The sequence below is a fragment of the Miniopterus schreibersii genome (genome assembly GCF_964146895.1).
Source record: "Miniopterus schreibersii genome assembly, chromosome: 5".
NCBI classification, from domain to species: domain Eukaryota; kingdom Metazoa; phylum Chordata; class Mammalia; order Chiroptera; family Miniopteridae; genus Miniopterus; species Miniopterus schreibersii.
In genome coordinates this window covers 1,495,967-1,516,022 of record NC_138106.1, presented here as the reverse complement: position 1 = coordinate 1,516,022, position 20,056 = coordinate 1,495,967, and the positions used below count along the sequence as shown (strand labels likewise).

The 20,056-nt window shown below is 49.2% G+C and overlaps 1 protein-coding gene across 2 annotated transcripts in view; it reads left to right on the top strand.

The window, feature by feature from the left end:
- Nucleotides 1-4,973: 4,973 nt before the first annotated feature.
- SYNJ1 (synaptojanin 1) overlaps nt 4,974-20,056 on the top strand; it is a gene marked incomplete at its 5' end in the record, with an annotated part of 64,624 nt that continues 49,541 nt past the window's right edge. The window contains 2 exons of one of the 2 annotated variants that reach the window (XM_081138778.1): nt 4,974-5,079; nt 5,823-5,968. In XM_081138778.1, coding sequence (XP_080994904.1) covers nt 4,985-5,079; nt 5,823-5,968 — 241 coding nt within the window. The remainder of the gene's footprint in view (nt 5,080-5,822; nt 5,969-20,056) is intronic. The other variant, XM_081138777.1, reaches the window with a different exon arrangement.

Below are 20,056 nucleotides of genomic sequence, written 5' to 3'. Positions count from 1 at the left end.
GTCCTTTGTTGTATTTGCTGGCGACTAGTTTATTTAGAGCATTTCAGGTAAGTTAATGTAGTGAGGCTGTCAGCATGTGCACCCGAGGTCAACTCACATAACATGTAGGACAGTGCCACGCACTCACTGCTCTGACGATGTTATGTCTTGTAGAAACACAGCTGATGCCTACATATTCATTCCAAATGAATATTTTGTAATACCTTAGTAGCTTACTAAAAAATTAAAATGAGAACACCTATTCAGCTTCAGTGGAATAAAATGTACAAACGTGTGTAGCTGACATGCACATCTTTCGTGCCTTGAATTTGTTTCCAAACCGATAGACTGATGGCGTTTCCTCTACCTGCTTTTAAGGACTCTTGCAGGAGACTTTGGGACTGTTATCCTGTGAAATGCACCAGGCTCTCTCTTGTTTCAGCGCTGGGTTTGAACACCACACTGGGACCTTGGTGTGATGTGATTTTAGCAGAGATCACATGGTTCTCCTGTCTCCACCAGAAAGGGTGTGTTTCTGAGAGAGCAGGGGACAGCCTTTCTTAGGAAGGGAACTGTCTAAGGATAAATTCAGAGGGTGACATTTTAATAAAGCTGAAGTCTTGTCTAATTTTTTCCTTGTGGAGCAGTCTTCTGGATTGACTTCAAAATAGGTAAAGGCCTGGCCAGCGTGGCTCAGTGGTAGATCATCGACCTATGATCCGGGAGATTCAAGGTTCCATTCCCTGTCAGGGCACATTGCCCGAGTTGCGGGCACCATCCCCAGTGGGGGCTTGCAGGAGGCAGCTGATCAATGACTCTCGTCATTGATGTTCTCGCTCCCTCTTCCTGTCTGAAATCAATAAAAAATGTATTTTTTTAAAAATAAGTAAAGGCTTTTGAAAAGGAAAATTATTTTATTGAGACTTAGTACTGTCTTATGAAGTGACGGTGCCCCACCACGTCCAGCGCCGAGCACCTGCAGCTCTGCCCAGGGCTTGTTGGGGCTGGTGCAGCCAGCCTGGGGTGTCCACCAGGTGATGTCCTGGGGGCGCCTTCAACCAGAGAAAGACAGGAGTGGGAGAATCAACACCCCAGTGTGCTGGTCTGCCCTCGGAGCAGTCACCGAGGTGGCATTAGATGTACAGATCTATTGTGGAAACTGCTATTTGGGAAAAGGAGAGAGCTGGAGGTTGCTGGGCCAGCCCGAGGTGTGGAGTAAGGGGTGACCCATATGAAGGAGAGGGAAGGAATTAAAGACCGTCTCAGATGTGGGTTCGGGTCTAAGAAAGTTTCAGTAAGGCTGACGGAGCCCTCCACCCAAAGTCCCGCTTCTCAGGAGTCACACATCTCCAGAGCACGCCTTCCTCCATCGTTGCCAGTCCTTCACTGGCGGAGAATAGCCCCGGGGCATGTGGCCTGGCACATCCGCCGGCTCTTGTAGGAGGCCTGAGAGGCACGAGTGTGTGTCCACCACCAACTTCTAATCTCTCAGGGACACCGGGAGCTGCACATCTCCCAGATGGCCCCAGCCACTGAGCACAGCTGCCTGCAGCAATAACATCCCCCAGAACTGGCCAAAAACTGCACGAGTATTAAAGCAAGTACCTTCCTCATGAGACTATGCTAAAATGTAGACTTCCTTAATTTTTTAAAAAGCCTTGTTTACTGAAGTGTAATTTATACAAGTAATGTTTTAGTTATGTATAATTTAATGAGTTTGGACAGATGCCTAATTTTGTTTTAAATTGTAATTTTGCCCTGGCCAGTGTGGCTCGGTTGACTGGAGCATTATCCTGTGCACCACAAGGTGTTGGGTTCGATTCCCGGTCAGGGCACATACCCAGGTTGCAGGTTCTATTCTCTGTTGGGGTGTGTGCAGGAGGTGGCAGCCCATCGATGTTTCTCCCTTCCCTCCTCTAAAATACATTTTTTAAAATGCTAATTTCCCTTGAAATCCTGGAACCCTAAAAATTGTCAAATGTTGGAGAGCTGCAAACTACAAATGAGACTATAAATTGCTACATGGTAGTGATTCTTTGTCTTGACTAGAACTCTTCATCTCTAACATGGTCAAAGGATGTTGCCATTTTGGTCTCGGTTCAAGCAAATAAAAATGAGAACAAACAATTTCTACATGTAATGAGAACAACAAAATGTGTCTGAGTGAGTGAGAGGCCTCAAGCTTCAATAAGGCTGGCATCCAAAACATTTGGGAGGTTTCCTCCAGAACTGAAATTGTCCATGGATAGTAGGTGCCCAGCGGAAGCAGACAGGCTAAACAATTCTATGGGGCTGGTATTGACGGGCAACGCTTGGCCTGCTCCGACCTCTGGGCTCCAGCAGTTCGTACTGGCTGTTCCCCACCCGTCAGCCTAATTCCAGCAGAGGCTTGGAGGTTAGAATCACCGGCACAGTGACAATGACGAACACAGCATTTCTCAGAGTATATACTGTGGTCCAGTTGAAAAGATCCGTAGGAAAATATACCTTAGATCCTGTACTTGATGATTCAAAGCACATGGTGAACCGTAAAAGATTTGACTTCCTGTAGAAGCCCTTTTAAGCTACTTGACAAAAATACTTTGACCACAAAAGCTTACCTTTTACACTTAACCTTAAGATGCTGAAATTCCAGAGACACCTGCTGCTAAGGTACCAGATGCGGGATTGAAGAACGAACATCCTACGGCTCTAAAAAAGAGCCATCCCTTTCTATGTAGGAACAGATGCCTGCAGATCCTGAAATAAAAGTTAGCTCTAGCCTGTGTAACCTGAAGAAGGCTGCTAAAGATAATTGGATCAGGCTGTTAATATTCTCCAATTTGCCGAAAGTTTCCTAGCATTTTAGATAAAAATGCAGGCTGTAAGGAAAAGGTAAACGGCAAACATCTGTCGAAATCCATAGTCTAGTAACATGGCATAGTTTTTTTATGCCATTGTTTGGGATAATTATTACTGATTTCTAAAGTATTAAGTCCTAGCTGTAGTTTACTAGGGACATACTATTAGATTGGTCTATTTTTGGCCTATAGAAATGGCAATTTTATGTATAGACCTGATAGAATTTGCCCATAGGAGAAATAATGTCAAAACTCAACATCGGTAATCAGTGTTTATTTGTTTTCAGTTGCTTGAAGCTATCGGCACTGATATCTGTCACATCTGTCTGGGTTGTTTCAAGAGTGCGTCAGCCCATCTCTAGGCCCTTAGAGTCTGTGTGTGCCGCTTAACCTGTATTCTAAGACAGCCTGCCCCAGGCATTCTCCAAATTTGTTGAAAAATTGTCCAGCTCTTTTCAAGTGTTGTAATCAACAAGGAAGTATAAATAGGAAAGAGGGCCAAGAAAAAGAAAAAATAAGTTTAAAAGTCACTAGTGCCCAGCGGGCATGGCTCAGTGGTTGAGCGTTGTCCTATGAACCAGGAGGTCACGGTTTGGTTCCTGGTCAGGGCACATGCCCAGGTTTCAGTCTCCATCCCAGTAGGGGGCGTGCAGGAGGCAGCCAATCAATAACTCTCGTCATTGATGTTTCCCTGTTCCTCTCTCTGAAATCAATAATAATAATTTAAAAACCTCACATTTAAGTCACTAGTAAAAGTGGCCCTTATGTTTCCAAAACGTGGGCATGTGCTTATTTCATGACTAAAATGACCAGGTTTGAAAAGATTCGGAAAAGCTGTGGCCTTCTCCTGTCAACTCCAGGAATAACAGCCCTGCTTACCCCCCCCACCCCCCCACCCCCCAGTTTTATTTGAAGAAATAAAAAAATTCCATTCTCTCCCAGCGCCATGTAGTTTTCTCTGTCAGATGCAATCGCCAGTTGAAAATGAGTCTTCTGGAAAGAGAATCGCTCAGGGACCAGTAGGTTATCTTAATTCGAGGCTGCTGTCAGCAACCACGACGAAGAGCAAATAGTTTTTCTTAGGAGAGAGTACGAATGAGAGAATGCCCTTTATTCTCAGAATTAAACCCACGTGTCTTTGCCTATGTCCTAGGAAAGAAGTGGCCTCTTGTGTAATGAATTATAGTGACTTTGGTATCCTGAAACCAGGGTGGGTCCAGCTTCTCTGAAACCGGTGAACAAGTGATAAACCGAGCCACGTGACGGGGCCTGGAGGGGAAACGGTTTTGTGTACCACGCGAAATTTAAATTCTGCTTTAGCTGTTGCAATAACGTCGCTACGGGGAAGAAAAGGCAAAGCCAAGAGGAAACGGTTCCCCAGCGGGCTGGGTCTGGAGGGTTTCAGTTCCCTCCGAGGCCGCTGGCTCTGGCTTCATTCCCATGAACTGAAACAATGTAGCGGAGGCCTCTGGCTCTGACTTCATCCCCACGAACTGAAACAATGTAGCGGACGCCGCTGTTAGCGAGCGAGCGCCGTCCGCTGAGAGACGGGGTGGGAAGGGGAGCGGGCTGGCGTGAGCGGGTCCCACAGGCAGCGGGCGCTGCCGCCCACCAGTGACAGCGACGGCCCCGGGCCTCGGGAGGGACCGGGCTTGCGGCCGCCCAGTGGCCGCCGTGCGTCCAGGTGAGCGCGCTTTGCTAGGCCGCTCCCGAGAGCCCCGGGCACCCCGCCGGTTCCAGAGCAGGCCCCGATTTCTCCCAGCCGCCCGCCCGGACGCGCGGCGACACCATGGACAGCTCTCCAGGCACCGCCCGCCGGCCCGCGTCCTGCCCCTCACCCCCCGCCGGGCTAGGCGCCGCCGCCATGGGCGGGGGGGGGACTCGACGCCCGCCCGGCGCACGTGCCCGCACCCAGCCCGCGAAGGTCTTCCCCGGAGTCCACGCGCGGGGCTGAGGAGGCCGGTCCCCGTTTCCCAGCATCCCCGGCGGCGGGACCTGCGCTGCCGGCCCGGGACACCGCCCGTGGCCACGCCCGCTGCGGGCCCAGGCGGTCCCCAGCCCCTCCCCCCGCCCCGCGCAGGGCCGGTCGCGCGCTCGGGGTGGGCGGGGCCGCCTCTGGTGGGCGGGGCCTCTCTGGCGCCCCGCCCCGCCCCCGCCGCGGCGCAATGCGGAAGAGATGGTCCTGCTGGGGCGGAAGTGACGCTCCGGGCGGCGGCGGCCAGGGCTGCGGGGGCCGGCGGAGGAGGGGCCGGCGGGGGAGGTGAGCGAGCGGCGGGGGCGGGAGGCCAGACCCACGGCGGCCGGCGCGGGCGGCCGCTCCCGGAGGCGGTGTCGGCGGTCACAGCGGCGGGAGCGGTGAGGGCGCCGCGGGCGGCCGGGCTGTGGTGACAGCGCTGTCAGCGCCCGCGGGACCGGGACCCGGCGTGCGGGCGCCGTGGACGCGCCGGGCTGCTCGGCGCCTCCGGCCCCGGGAGGAGCCGCCTTCCCGGGCGGGTGACCGTCGGCGACCCCGAGGAGCCCGGCCAGGTGCGCGTCCCGGGTCGTGACTTCCCGCCCGCAGCCTGCAGCCGGCGTGGCCCGGGGCCCGGGGCCGGGTCGCGCCGGGAGAGCCCTTGCGGGCGGACAGCCCTCCCTCCCCCCGCCCGAGGCGCCTTCTTCCCCCCGCTCCCGCTCCCGTTCCGCGCCCCCGGGACCGGCTCCAAGTTTCCGAACCGGTTCCCGGCCCGGCGGAGGCTGGTAACGGCCCGCGCAGGGCGCGCAGCCCGGTCCGTGCTCACGGCGCCGGGCTCCGAGCGCCGACCTGCCGCCCGGCACCGGCGGCTGCTCCGCGCCCGCTTGTTGGCGACGCGGGGGGACGGCGGCCCGTCCGGAATAAACCCTTCTCCCCGCGCCCCCCGCTCCCCGCCCCACCTGCCCCGCGGGAGGCTGCGGGGCCGCGGGGGACCGGCTGCGGGCCGGGCCGGGCCGGGCCGGGCGGCGCCAACCGCTGTGCTCGCTCCGCAGGGCCGCCTCCGCGGACGGCAGGATGGCGTTCAGCAAGGGCTTCCGCGTCTTCCACAAGCTGGACCCGCCGCCCTTCAGCCTGCTGGTGGAGGCCCGGCACAAGGAGGACAGCCTGCTGTTCGAGTCGGGCGCCGTGGCCGTGCTCTGTGAGTCCCGGGGCCGCGGGCGTCGCCGGTCGGCGGGGGGGGGGGCCCTCGCTGCCCCCTCGCTGCCCCCTCGCTGCCCCCCTCCAGCCGACTGCGCGCTTATTTTCCTGCAGTCCACCTTATTTTGTCTGAAACTTTCATTTTCATTTTCTCCGCCTGCTGCACATTTTTTGGGGGGGAGCGGGGTGGGGTTGGTGCAGGTCTTGGTTACACTCCCCTCCCCCCCCTTTAGTGGCTTCTGCCGCTGCCCCTAAAAGTAAACCGTCCAAAGAAATGTGGCTGCAGCTTGTATCCCAGCCCATGAAATAAATGCCTTGCTTCCCCTTTTTCCCGTAACGAACAGAATGTCTTACAGGTCAGCGACAGTAATGAGCTATAAGATGCTTACTCAGTGTTTTTGGACTGTCTTACGGGGAGGACCTTATGTTTACATAAGAGAATTGTAGACAATATTTAACATTTCACGTGGGATATAGAATTGATTTCGTATCCTTTAAAAAATTATTTTGATAGTCTGTTTTAAAGAAAAGGACTGCATCACACAGGAAGAACAGTGCGTTCAGCCCCCGCCAGTGGCTCAGCTGGCTGGAGCACCCTGAAGTCGCAGCCCTTCCCCTTCCCGGCCACAGCACCGGCCGGTGGCCCTTCCCTCCGGCGGAGGCGGGCAGGAGGCAGCCCCCTGAGTTTCTCTCACATGCTTCTCTTCCTCCTCTCGCCCTCCCTTTCGCTCTCTCTCAAAAGCAATAAATAATTTAAACACCCCACCATATCCTCGGGTGAGGATTTAAAAGAAAGTCGATTAATATGATTTGGGTTATTTTGTAGGCAAATGCATGAAATGAAAATATTGATTTAAATGTTACATTTTTCTTGAGATAAAATTTTGGCAGATAAGTCCAGTTTGAGGTTATTTGAAATGTGATTGTGTTTTTAAGAGCGTTCTAGTGGTAACTGCTTTTTCTTCATTATGTTTTTGTTATATAGGGGCACATATAGTAGAAAGAGGCTATGTGTGTTCTAAGAAACAAGTGTGAATAATATGGGTTATACTCAATCGGTATGGACTTAACTTACTCAAATCGTTCTGTATACTTAACCAAAATAGAACTTGCTATAATATTAATTTGCATAGCATATTTTTTCATACTAGAAGTATAATTCTTATACTGATGAATTGTTAATTAAAAATATTGGGGGCCACCTGGCCAGTGTTGCTCAGTGGATTGAGCATCAGCCCATGCACCAGGAGGTTGCCAGTTGGATTCTGGGTCAGGCACATGCCTGGGGGTTTCAGGCTTGATCCCCAGTAAGGGGCATGCAGGTGGCAGCCAATTGATGTTTCCCTATCGTTGATATTTATGTCTCTTTCCGCCTTCCTCTTTCTCTAAAAAATTCAATGAAAACATATTTTTAAAAACATATGGGGGAAAATGTTTGGTTTAGCATGTGAAACATTTTTCAGCTGCTTGTGTTTTTGATGACATTACCTGATTTTCTAATTTGTCTAAATTTTAAATGTTTCTTTAATTGTGGTTACTGGTAATGATAGGGTCCAAATTTTCAGCTATGAAGTATGCATTACCTATAGTTATTAGGATTGTTGCTATGCTTTACTCCGTCAGGAAACCTAAGGAGAAATGTACTTCCAAACCTCCAGCAGCCTTCTTTTATGCCAGAAAATGATTTTTAAAAATTCCTAAACCATCCATTTGGCATTGACATTCATTTTAAGGAAAAAGAATACTCAAAATACTTTCTTAACTATTTATTCTACTTATTGTCCTTAGATTTAGACTAAGTAATTCTTTCAGGAGAAAGAATTTGAACATTGCCTCTTGGTAAAGCTAGCATATATGGATGTGTACTCTCTGGGGTATGTTATTAGCTTTTTTATTATAAACTTTGAAGCAGTACCTAAGACATTAATGTTTAAGAGCTAACAGACCTTTTTATAAATCACTTGGCTTATAAAATTAATCTGACATTCAGCTTGGAGTGATGCCAAGGTGTGTATTGTGCTGCAGTGTTCATTTTTAAAACCTTGACAGTTTTTAACCGCCTGCTTAAAACTGTGTTCAGGGAACTGTGCTTGGGAAATACCAAGGTGTGCTCTCTATCTTCAGCAAGCCCCGCCCTTGAATCCCAGTGCGTCTTGCCTGTTAATCTACCAGGAGAATCTCCTAAAACATTTTTTATATTGAACAGAAGTATAACCCCATTTTTCAGTAAGATTAAGTTCAAACTCCTCAACCTGTTAATCAAGGCTTCCCATAATTTGGCCCTACCCTGTTTATCCAGTGTTGATCTCCTTTAAGGAAACTCTGGTGTTTCCTCAGTGCTTTCCCAGAGTACCATGCTCTTCCAGCCTCCGTCATGCTGTTCCTGGTTACGCCCTCTCTCTCCAAGACTGCTGGAAGGCTCTTCTCTGCTTTTCCAGTGCAAGCCCGTTAGTTCCAGCTCTAATTCTTCCTTCATGAGAGTCTGCCACTCGCACCCACCCCATCCAGCTCACTCGTGTATCTTCCCTTCATTTTTGTAGAACTCTGTCTATATCCCAAGGCGACCACTTTTATATGCTGCCTTTGTTGGTCTCTACATGCTGCGTGCAGGTTATTTTCTCGAAAATGGATGGTGAAAGTGACCCTAGCAAGACTCTGCCTTCATGTACCAAAAGTTTGTGATTTCTGCAGACTCTCATTGCCCTAGCTTTAATGAGTAAAGCTGAAAAATGAGACATCTTGGGAAATGCCTATTGTTCAGGATTGATAGCCGCTGAATTCTCTTGGCTTAATGCCAGATGTGCCATGAGCTGCCCAACATGAAATCTTGTCTTTCATAGTATTAGCACGTATCAAACAATGGGTCATGAGGGAAAGACAGTGAGAAAATCTCAGATCACTGATCCTCTTAGGACCAAGTGTCCTCTAACGCAGCCTCAGGACTCTACGTTGACCGGATTCCAAGCTTAAATTGGTTGTGATGCCAGGACTTAGTCAATGGGCCCTGGGTACACATTCCCATCACCTGGGAGCTTTACGAGTCCTGGGGCCTGGGCTCCAGCCCCTAGAGAGCCCCTAGAGAGAGTCTGATGATAATTTCTGAGCATAGTTTATATAGGCCTTTCTATGATAATGGAACAACTTTAGCTTGCACACTTTATTGAAAATAACCATGTTTTGCCTGGCCGGTGTTGCACAGTGGTTGAGCATTAACCTAGGAACCAAGAGGTCCCAATTTGATTTCTAGTCAGGGAACAGGCCCGGGTTGCAGGCTCCGTTCCTGGTGGGGGACATGTTGAGGCAGTCGATTGATGATGTATCTTTCTCATCGATGTTTCTATCTTCCTCTCCCTCTCTGAAAATCAATAGAAACATTAAAAATAAAATAACTGTGTTTACAGAATTATGATGCTATTGTTGTTATGGGGCCAGTAGTGAGTTTTCTTGGACGCACAGCCTGGCCCGAGCGCAACGCCCCCGCAGCACTTGCGTGTGGTGCTGTTGCGTCGCGAGGATGTATGCACAGTGTTTTTCTGGATGCTTACTGCCCGAGGAAAGGCCCAAGTCTTGGCAGTCCTGGCCCCCCGGTGTTAGCACAGTGTTCACTCATACTTGCAGAATACATGGTTATTAATCTGACACAGGGGAAAGGGTAACCTAAACTAGACAGCAGAGTTTACAACATGCAGTATTCTATGTTTGAAAGTAGATACCTTTTTCTATAAAATTTATTTTCTCTCCTTTAAAGAATTCCTATTTGACCGAGCTGCTGATATAAAAGACATCTGTATTGTTTGGATTTGTTTATGAAAATACTAATGGAAATAACTATAACCACGTCCTTAAGTAAGGCCTTTCTGAAATGCCAGTTAAGGAGGAGTGTTATTTATGACTTCTATAAATATTATTATTTTTTAAAATACGTCTTTATTGATTTCAGAGAGAGGAAGGGAGAGGGAGAGAGAGAGAGAAACATCAATGATGAGAGAGTCATTGATTGGCTGCCTCTTGCACGCCCAACTGGGGATCGAGCCCACAACCTGGGCATGTGCCCTGACCGGGAATCGAACCTCGACCTCCTGGATCCTAGGTCGATGCTCAACCGCTGAGCCACGCCCGGCTGGGCTATAAATACTATTAACAATTTATTCTAAAGTTATGTTTCTTTAAATGAAAATAATTTCATTATTGATTTCTTTTACCACATTTGTTTATTTAAAAACCCTTCTGGACGGACATTCTGATCCTTAGATGAGTCAATATGTGTTTTTATACTGGACATTTTTTTAGTGTTACTCATTTTTAAAAATTATTCGACTGGAAGAATGTTCACTTACACTGGAAACTTGATGTCTGTGGAGCAGTGGTGCAGTGTAGCAAGTGGGTCCTCTAGTGTGCTTTGTCTGGGCCCGCGTGGGCAGCAAGTGTGATGGGCAGCAAGTCATAGCACTGCATAGAGAGGGGTTCAGTTTTCCTATTTCTACAGTTGTAGACACAAAGGGCGTCACAGGGGAAGCGCAAGTAGCCAGTGAGACACATACATGCGTTAAACACTGTTTCTATATAAATCCACTGTAAAGCCATCTCATTATTTCTTAACCCATTTCCTGCTTTATTGTTAAACAGTGGATGATTAAAGAGAAGGTCAGCAGGTGGGAAGTGGAGGAGATTCTAAAGACAGAATTCACGGGTCACCTGTTTGGAAGGTGGGCATGCAGGGTGTGTAGATTCCTCTTATGATTAGAGCTTTGGCTCTCCTGGATATCACACGGTAATAGGGGTTACTTGCTTTTCTCTGCCTAGTGGGTAGATTATTTTCAGGCTTTCCAAGTAGCATGAGCTGAGTCCAATCAAATCAGCACCAAAATCATGCACTTTAATGGACAGCAAGGCCTGGTTTTACGTGGTTTTACTCCGGGTTGTCCATCTCAGTTTGTCTAGTTTATTCTTTCTTTTATCATGGAAATATTAGCCATAAAACCATAGGACAATATCCTGGAGACCTTTGTCACAGAATCTGAACTACCTGCCCTTTCTGTGAAACTGCGTCCTGTAAAGGAGTGGTAATGAAGCAGTAGGGCCATTTGCTGGAAGCCTCCTCTGCCAGGCACAGCATGAAGCCACGGTCCCTAAACCTGGTTTCATGGCATCCTTGATGTCTCATCAGGTTACTCACAGCACCCCTAGGCCACAGTTCTGTTTGTTAAATAGGTCCAGACAATAAATATTTCTGTCCTAAGAACTTTAGTAGTTGTTTGGAAAAAAAATGCAAATAAATTGAAAATAATTTATTTTCTTTGTAAATAACCACAGCTGTTTACTAATGGGATATGTATGCCTGTAGAGCTTTGGACAGCTTTTCCAACCTTGGAATCAGATGGGGCAGTGCCACCGTCATTTCTTGTTCCCATTGATTTTTACCGCAGCAACCACTGCAAACCCAGCCTCAGAAAGATAAGTGAACCAAGGACCGCGCTGCAACCTGATGTTGAAAGTCTGAGCCATGTGTCTGTATCTCCCTGCCGCCTCCAATTTAAAATACCCTGCAGCGCCCTGGCCGGGCGGGTCAGTAGTTTGGAGCGTCACCCCGTACACCAAAATGTTGTGGGTTCTGTCTCTGATTGGGGTGCATCCAGGAGGCCGCCTGTCAGTGTTTCTCATGTGATGTTTCTTCCCCCCTCCACAGTATATTCTCGGGCGAGGGTTAAACAATAAAGTGCCCCGCAGCTCTGCTAGGAGTTCGTTGGCGTCCCAGAGCGTCTCGGCCTGCGTGTGGGGGATGTGGCATTAGACAGGCTTTATTTCATTTAATTCTGTGGCTTGTGCTTTACCCCATATCACAGGTGTGGAGACTGAGGCTTGGAGAAATGAAATAATGGCTCCAATGGCATAGTCTTACCATTTGTTTTTCTCCACTGTAATTATTGTCTGTGCTGTTGTGAGGGTGGTGGTGGTGATTTGGGGAGTTTGGGGGATGAAAGGGATGCCAATAGGAGACTCAAGTTAGGAGCGACAGGGTACGTGTGCTGATGAGGGGGCTACACTTGCTGTGATCTTGTCCACGGGCTAGTAATACAGTGGAGGGAGGGAGACCTGGCTAATTTAGAGTGGGCCATGTAAGACAGTCTCTGAGGTGGCCAAGTTAAATGTCAGCTTCTAGAACTTGGCATGACAAGTGTCGTAGGTGGCGATGACAAGCAGTGTGCATAGTTCCTTTTTATTGAATTGCCAAGTGCTGCCAGTCATCCTGGTTGCCCTTTAGAAAAGTAGAAGTGTCCTGTCTCTTTTTAAGAGACATGTTCAAGTTGAGAGAAGTGACGTTATATAGTTGACTTCTGCTGCACAGAAGTGATGAAATGTAGGTGTGTGTATCAGTTTATGTTAGAGTTGCAAAAATTCATTTCTGTTTTGTAAATAATCCTGGGGATGTTCATATTTAATAGAAATATCTTAAATATAACAATCCAAATGTCTTAAAATTGAACTTAAATATCAACGCTTAAAAAAATAATCTCTCCTCCCCATTCTGTCTGGGCGGCAGGGTCCGCCTGTGACAGGAGGCCAGCCAGTGTCCCTGAGTGCTCTCACTTTTCACCACTTAACTCTGCTGTGAGGAGGAAAGGGGGAAGGCTGCATTCCTCTCACTGAGCAGTAAAACCCTGCTGTGAAACTTTACTCATGATTTAAGGTCTATCAGATGTTCTTAATTGTCCCATAAAAATATAGCCCAGGACGGTAATAGGATGTTTGCTTATGACTGTGATGGTGTAACAGTAACTAAACTTACCATCCCACCTTAAATAACAACAAACAAAGTTTATGGAACAGTTTTCAGACATGGAACAGTAGTCAGCACAGGACGCTGCTCCCCGAGAGAAGGGAAATGAACAGGTGAGACTATGGGCTCCCCAGCTCGCTGCCTTGAGAGCTTCCAGGTGCCACAGGACGCCTGGCAGTCTCCCAGAGACGAGGCAGTCGGGACGTTGGGGAAACTAAGGCAGCTGCAGTTCTCAGGGCTGGGTACCAGAGAGGAGACAGCTGCACCGAGAGCCCCAGAGGTGTGGAGGCGATTCCACTCGAGACTCCGAAAGGAGGAAGAATTTTAAAAACTGCATATTATATTTTTACTGGTGACAAACAAATTTAAATTTGCTTGAGTTTTTAAATAAGAATTTGCGGTTTATGCTTTCTACTAAAATAGATTTTGCAGGTGTAAGCCATTGTTGTTCCTCTGTAATTTTGCATAATAGAAGCACAGTGTTCACCTTGGAGTCCGTTTCCTAGCTACTAACCTGGTCAAATGACCGAGAGGAGAGTGGGCAGCTGGAGAGTGTTACCTCTTCTTGGGCAATTGGACACTTTTAACTACTCCCTCAGTTCCGGTGGAAAGAATTTGTATGCCCTTTAAATTCCTGGATGATTTTGAGATAACAAAGTCAGTGAAAATAAGAAATAGAAAACAAAATAGTTCTTATGAAATTATTTGCTTAAACATTAAGTATTTTTATATATTGGATGTTATACTTATTTAAATGCCCTCTTCTATTTTATCATCATCTTCATATATAACTTTTTATGTGTAAAGTGTATTCACTTGTGTAAACTAGCTCTTAGCAATGAAACTGTATTATGGGTTGTGTTTCATTCTTTTCATTGGTAGACCATAGGATTGCTGAAGTCTGTTGAGTACCTTACTGCAATGTAGTTAAACAGTCTGTTAGTATCCTGCAGACCACGTGCAAAGTTCAGGCAGGATGGATCTTTTTTTTTTTTAAAGAATAGTTTATTGATTTTTAGAGAGAAAGGGAGGGGGAGAGAGGGAGAAACATCGATGTGAGGGCGTTAACCTGAATCGGCTGCCTCCTGCACATCCCTCCTGGGGATTGAGACTATAACCCGGGCACGTGCCCTGACTGAGAACTGAACCAATGACCTTTGGGTGCGTGGGATGACGCTTGGCCAACTGAGCCATACTGGCCAGGGCAGGAAGGGTCTTATGATTAAGTAAATTCTCAGCCGGTGTGCATTAGTGCTCATTAGCGGTCATCAGCGACCTTGTCGACGTCTATGTCCTTGGCCTGTCGTATTCAACAAGTTCATCATTTTCTTGGAGAATGGGGTAGGAAGTACAGTTAATCAGATTTGCAGATGTTTCAGAGTCGTGTGGGACGGACACAGAGCTGGGTAGAATAGTTATTATTTTGGATGACAGTCAAAATCTAGCTTTTTCAAACTGAGCTGCAGGGTTAGAACCCACCAGCTGAAAATGCACTGCCCCTCGCAGTGGAGCAGAGTGAGTTTGTGTCCCTTTCTGATCTGACTGCCATGGCTGCAGGGCTCTCGTGTGCTGCGTGGATCGGGAAGATGGCTGGGAAAGAAGGTGGAATTGCTGGCTGTCTGGGTTCCCATTGCACCCCAGCCTGTGTGGCGACTGCACAAGCAGGAGGGTTGAAGTAGGTACTGGCTGAGGTCCGCTGACCGCTGCGTTCCTTCAGACCTTTCTTCTGTCTGCCTATCTCACTGGATCACACACCATCCCCCTGAATGCCTGCCCCCCCCACACGTTCACTCCACCCCCAAGTCCTGTCAGCTCGGCCTCTTAATTTCATTCACTGTCTAGCTGGTTCTGTCCCAGTCAGTCCACGAGTCCCTTTCATGAACCATTGTCATCACCTTTTCCCCTGGTCTCCCTGCTTCTACCTCCCACCCACGGTCCAGTCTTTAAAAACACAATTTGGTCACATTATTTCCTTGCTTACTGCCCTTCAGTGGTTGACACTAGTCTTTGAGTCCAGTGCTCTTCGGTGTCTGTGTTCCAGCCACACTGACCTTTTAGTTCTGAATGTGCCAAATTCTCTCTGGTCTCAGGGTCTTTACACATGCTATTCCCTCTGCTTAAAATGTTATCTTTAAAAATAAACTTATCCACATTTGTAGAAAAGTAATAAACCATAAATGTGCAACTTGAAGTACCGCAGTGCACACACCCGTGTTACCACCTCCAGGTCGAGAATAGACATTGCTGCTGGCTCTCCAGAAGGTCCCTTGTTTCCTCTTCAGTTATCTCCACCGTAGTCCAGAGATCATCTCTGTTCTGACTTCTTAACTCATAGGTTAGTTTTATCTGGTTGAATTGAGCAGAAATGAAACCATTCGCTGTGCGTTGTGCGGTGCTGGCTTCTTTCTCAGTGTCGCAGTGGGAGGCGCCCGAGTGGCAGCCTGTGGCAGTGGCCTGTTCACCTCGGTTGCTGTGTAGTGTCCCACTGTAGGAATACTCCGGTGTCTGTCCTTTGACACTGCTTCATTTCAGTGTTTCCCCTTACGGGTGGCACTAGAGTGACCGTCTTGCCCATGCCTGTTGGTGCACATGTGTACACATTTCTGTGGGGCATGTTCTTAGGGATGGAATTGCTGGACCATAGGCCGTGTGTGTCGCCTGGGGCATTTTCACCCCCACTCCCCATCTGGCTAACTCCCTGTCTGTTCTTCAGGTTTCAGCCTAAAGTTCTCACTTCTGCCGAGATTTTAAGTTCGGTTGTTGCAGTTGATTGTACTGACCGTAACTTGTAGTTTGCATTTGTGTGGTTATGTGACGCCCGTCTTCCTGACAGAAGGTATTGGCGCTGACTTTTTCCTGCCAGGCCTGGCATGTGGTAGGCATTCAGCACATACTTGTTGCGTGAACAAGTGAAAGGTTGCTTCTGTTTGGGGCTGTTGCCAAGATTGGAATGTGTGGTTTCAGTGGGCATTAATTTGGACAGCTTCATGTCTTCGCGCTGGAATGGAATTAATTATACAGGGCACCTTTCCTTGAGGGGCCTTCTTCCCTTGGTGCGGTGGAAGGGCCGCAGCTCTCTGGCAGCTGGTTCTGTGATCGTGGCTGAGTCACCAGCCTCCAGTCTTCTCCTTCCGAAAAGTGTGGCCTCGCGGCCGCCTCTGGGTCCTCTGCCTGCAGGCTCTGGGTCTGCGTGTGCTGCCCGCATGCAAATCCCCGACCGCAGACCGCGGGGCGTGTGCCACAGGCCGGCTGCGCTCGAGGAAGGTCCGCTCCGGGCGTCTCGCTTCCTGTTCTCGTTGCCGCTCTCTAGCTTCCCCTTCCTCCTCCCCTTCCTCCTGCAGAGAGGTGCCTGTCCCGCCTCGAAGGCCTGGGCCCCAGCAGGGTGCGGACCGTGTTAGCAGGGTCTTCACTGGGCAGCCTACCACTGAGTTTGAGTTTTTGTAATTGATCAGAAGGTAGAGAAACTTACATTTAAATTTCATCCTCAAAGTACCACTTAAGTTAAAAACAAATGGCTTCTAAGTTGCCTGATGGCGTCAGGAGTGAGTTGATTTGTTTCTTCCCCGTCAGCTGGCGGAGTTGGCAGTGCAGGCGTGGCCACCACGGACGGTTATTCTGGTTATTCCGTGTTTCAGAGCCGCGCTCGGGGAAACAGGGAGCAGGCACCTGAGCGTCTCCCCGACCCCTGTAGCCTGATCGGCGCTTCACTGCTGCCTGGCGTTCCAGCTGGGGGGGGGGGGGTGTCATGGGACACAGCCCGGGACGGTGGACACTCCGGCTGAAGCGTGTCTAATACTGCGGTAGACGGTAGACGGCGGCTGGTGTGTTCGCTCTGACAGGACAGCTGACGCATCTCCGTCGATGGCACAGGTCACCGCTTAGCCGCTGTCGGCACCCCGTTCCTGTAGTCAGGTGGGAGACGTAGGCGAGGCCTCCTTCAGCACCGGTTGGTCCAGTTCGGAGCACTCGGACAGCGTGCGCCGAGCTGAGCAGTGGGCGAGTGAAGCTGTGGGGTGTCACTGCCTCATGGCTGTGGGGGGTTTTCAACGTCCTTAACCTCTCCTGTGAGAGCAAAGGCGAGCTTGTTATTTCCAAGGATAGTTTCAGCATAGTAGGGTTTAAAGCTAAGTTATTTAGGGTGAATGTAAGGGAAACATTTATGACAGTACAGAGATATTTGTCCATTTTGGGGTCTCCAGTCAGGAATTTCCAAGTCGTCGTCTTTCTCCGACGTCCGTCGTGCTTGTGACTAGACGCCTCTGGTCGAGGGTGATGGGGGCGCACCTCTCTGAGCACTTAGGGCCCAGTGGCCTCTGCTCTCTCGCTGACGGGGCAGAGTTACCCTGTCTTCCCGCCTTTTTAAATTTATCAGTACGCCAAAGAATGTTGTCAGAATAAACTTCTATCCTTTTGTTTGGGGAAGTAAAGGAGAGAACAGTGCTGCTGACTCCCGGTTCTCACCCAGCCTCAGCGAGCATCAGCTCGTGGACACCTGGTTTCTCCGTGTCTCTCTCCACTCTCTCCCGTCCTCAGTGATTTTCAAGTAAATCCCAGGCAGCATGTAATTTCATCCATAAATATTTTTATCAGAATCAGCGTTTATAGCACACATTTTGTTTTACATTGTGCTCTGTGGCCTTACTCCTATTCCCGGGGAGTGAACTGGGGCCTTCGGATGATCCGTTCGGTGATGCGGGGGAACGTTTAAAAGTACAGCTGCCCTTGTCGATCTGACGGGTAAGGCGGCTCCGTTCTCAGGAAGTGCGTGTTCGCGGTCGGTCCGTTCAAGACTAGGAGAGGCTGAGGCCCGAGCGCGGGAGTTGAAGGTGGCGGGAGGAGGGGAGGCTGGGAGGGGACTGGGCACCATCGTCCCTGGGCTGCGGCTCCTGACTCAGGTCGGGCCGCCCGAGGGTGCGCGGCTCACGGTCGGCTGCGGTCCAGGCCTGCTTGCCTTGGCTAGACTGCTCAAGATCCTGAATTCCTCCTAAAACAGTCGTCTTGGACATTCAGCCTGCTTGTCACCAGAAGTCAGTAACAAGTGAGGAGAAAGGCTTGTTTTCCCGGCATCTTGCTTGTTTAACAACAGCACCTGAACAGGAGGAAAAAAACACGGCCCCCTGCGGAAAGCAGCCGCTTCCCGAGGCGCAGAGGGTGCCACGAAGGGCGGCCCTCGCAGAGCGCGACCTGAGCCTGCTGTCACCGCCACCCGGCTCCCGTTTCCGCTCATCCTTTCACCGGGCTTTCCCCCAGCTCTCCACACACCTTGGCACTTGATAAGCTCCTAGTTTAACCCCTGGTTGGAGATAATCTAACGGCGCCAGGCTTCCCCACGCCCATGCTCACGCCGGCCACAGACACCGCCTGCAGCTTCCAGACGGCTGTGAGGGGCGTTGCGTGTCAGTAAGGGAGCGTTCAGGCCCTGGCGGTGCTGTTAGGGTTTCTCTTTCTATGGATTACTGTAAACTAAAGGGACACTTCCTTGGTCTGCACCTCTCGATTCGCTCTTGTCTGTCAGATGGATACTTAGCCACACTGTTCCGTGTCTGTGTTAGGCCCATGTTACGTTGAGATACGAAGAAAGGAGATCTGGTCTCCGCTGTTGGTCTGCAGGTGTCCCCGGTGTGAAATGGAGAAGAGAGCGACTCGCCGCCAGGGCGGGCGGGCGGGCTCAGGAAGGAAGTGGCGTTCGAGTTAGTGTCGAGTCAGTATCGCAGGCGGGGTGGGTGGACTGTTTACAGACGCGGTGCTGCCTGAGGGTTATTTATACACAGGGTTTAAAGTAGTAGGGTCTCTTCTTCTTTACCTAATCTCAGAGAGGAAGGCTCTCAGATTATCTTCCAGCATTAAATTACCAGAGAAATGGGACCATATTTTGACTAGGTCTCTCCTCTTACCTCATATATTTCTCTATATTTCATGGAGCTTCATAAAGTAAAGGCATCTTTCTTCCTCTGAGAAAAATGTGCAGTGAGGGATAGCATGGTATTACAAGTTTATCTTAATGCCATTTGGAGATAAGAGCATCTTAATTTAGAAATATGCACATGTACTTTTTAAAATTTATTTTTGTTGGTTACATTTGAAGTATTTTAAAATTTAAAATAATTTTCAGCATATAGAAAAGTTGAATTTCAGTGCAAAGAACTTTTTTTTGAGCTACTTGAGGATAAGTTGCTGACATGATGCCCTGTCACCCATAAATACTTCATTATGTATTTCCTAGAAAGCCGCTTTCCTGCTTAACTACACGAGAACCTTGAAAAATTAACACTGTCCTCCTGGTAGTCCTCAGACTCCGTGCAGCTGCCCCCGTTGTCCCAACGGTGACTCGTTTATAGCAAAAAGGTCCAGTTCAGATTTGCGCGTTCTGTTTGTTGTCACGTCCCTTTTGTCTCCTTAAACCTGAGAAGTTCCTGGCCATGGACGTGTTTGAATTAGAACTTGTGAAGGTGAAGGCTGACTGTTTGTAGAATGACCCTCACGTGCTCAGATTCAGGTTATGAGTCTCGGCGGGAATGTCAGAGTGGTGCTGGTCCTTTCATCGTGCCCGGGCAGGTGGCGCACAGTGTGACCTGTCCGTTCCTGTTGGCGTGCACTGTGAGCACTTGGGTAAGGTGGGGTCTGTGAGGCCTCAGGCAGACTCTTTCTCCTTTACAATTAATAGGTGTTTTGAAGTGAGGTACTTTGAGACCATGTAAATATCCTGTTCTCATTGGACTTTCCACTTATGGTCCTAGTGGGTTAGAATCTGTTACTCTTACTCTTATCATTTATTTTGATGTTCAGCTTGTAGCGTGTGGCCTATAAAACTCTAGAGTGATATTTGCCTGGGAGGCATGTTCTCTATAATCAGAGATATAACAAGCCTCCTGATGTGTTAGGGGCAGGCAGTCCTTTGTAAAATGTCATTAAAATGTACCTTGTGGTGCTTTATATTTGTGCGGCTCATCACTGAACCTTAGGAGTAACCGTTGTGCAAACCTATGGAATGGTAATAATAATAGGAACTCTAGGAATGCAAGTGAAACACGCATCCCCGTAACTGACGGCCTGGCGAGGTATTCCCCACTTCCTAATTTCACATGTGCGGGTCGGCACAGACGAACGCCTGCGCTAGTGATGAACACACTAGGGAATTGTGGAAGCATCAGCTAACTGAGTGATTAATGAAGCACTTAGTCTTAGTCTGTCTACCAGCTAGCAGAGCACAACTCACTGGAACACAGAGGTGGGACAGCTGGGCCTGGAGACTTGAGGGTGGGATAGTGTGATGAGAGGGGAGAGGGGAGAGGGGATCGGCAGGGAAGGAGA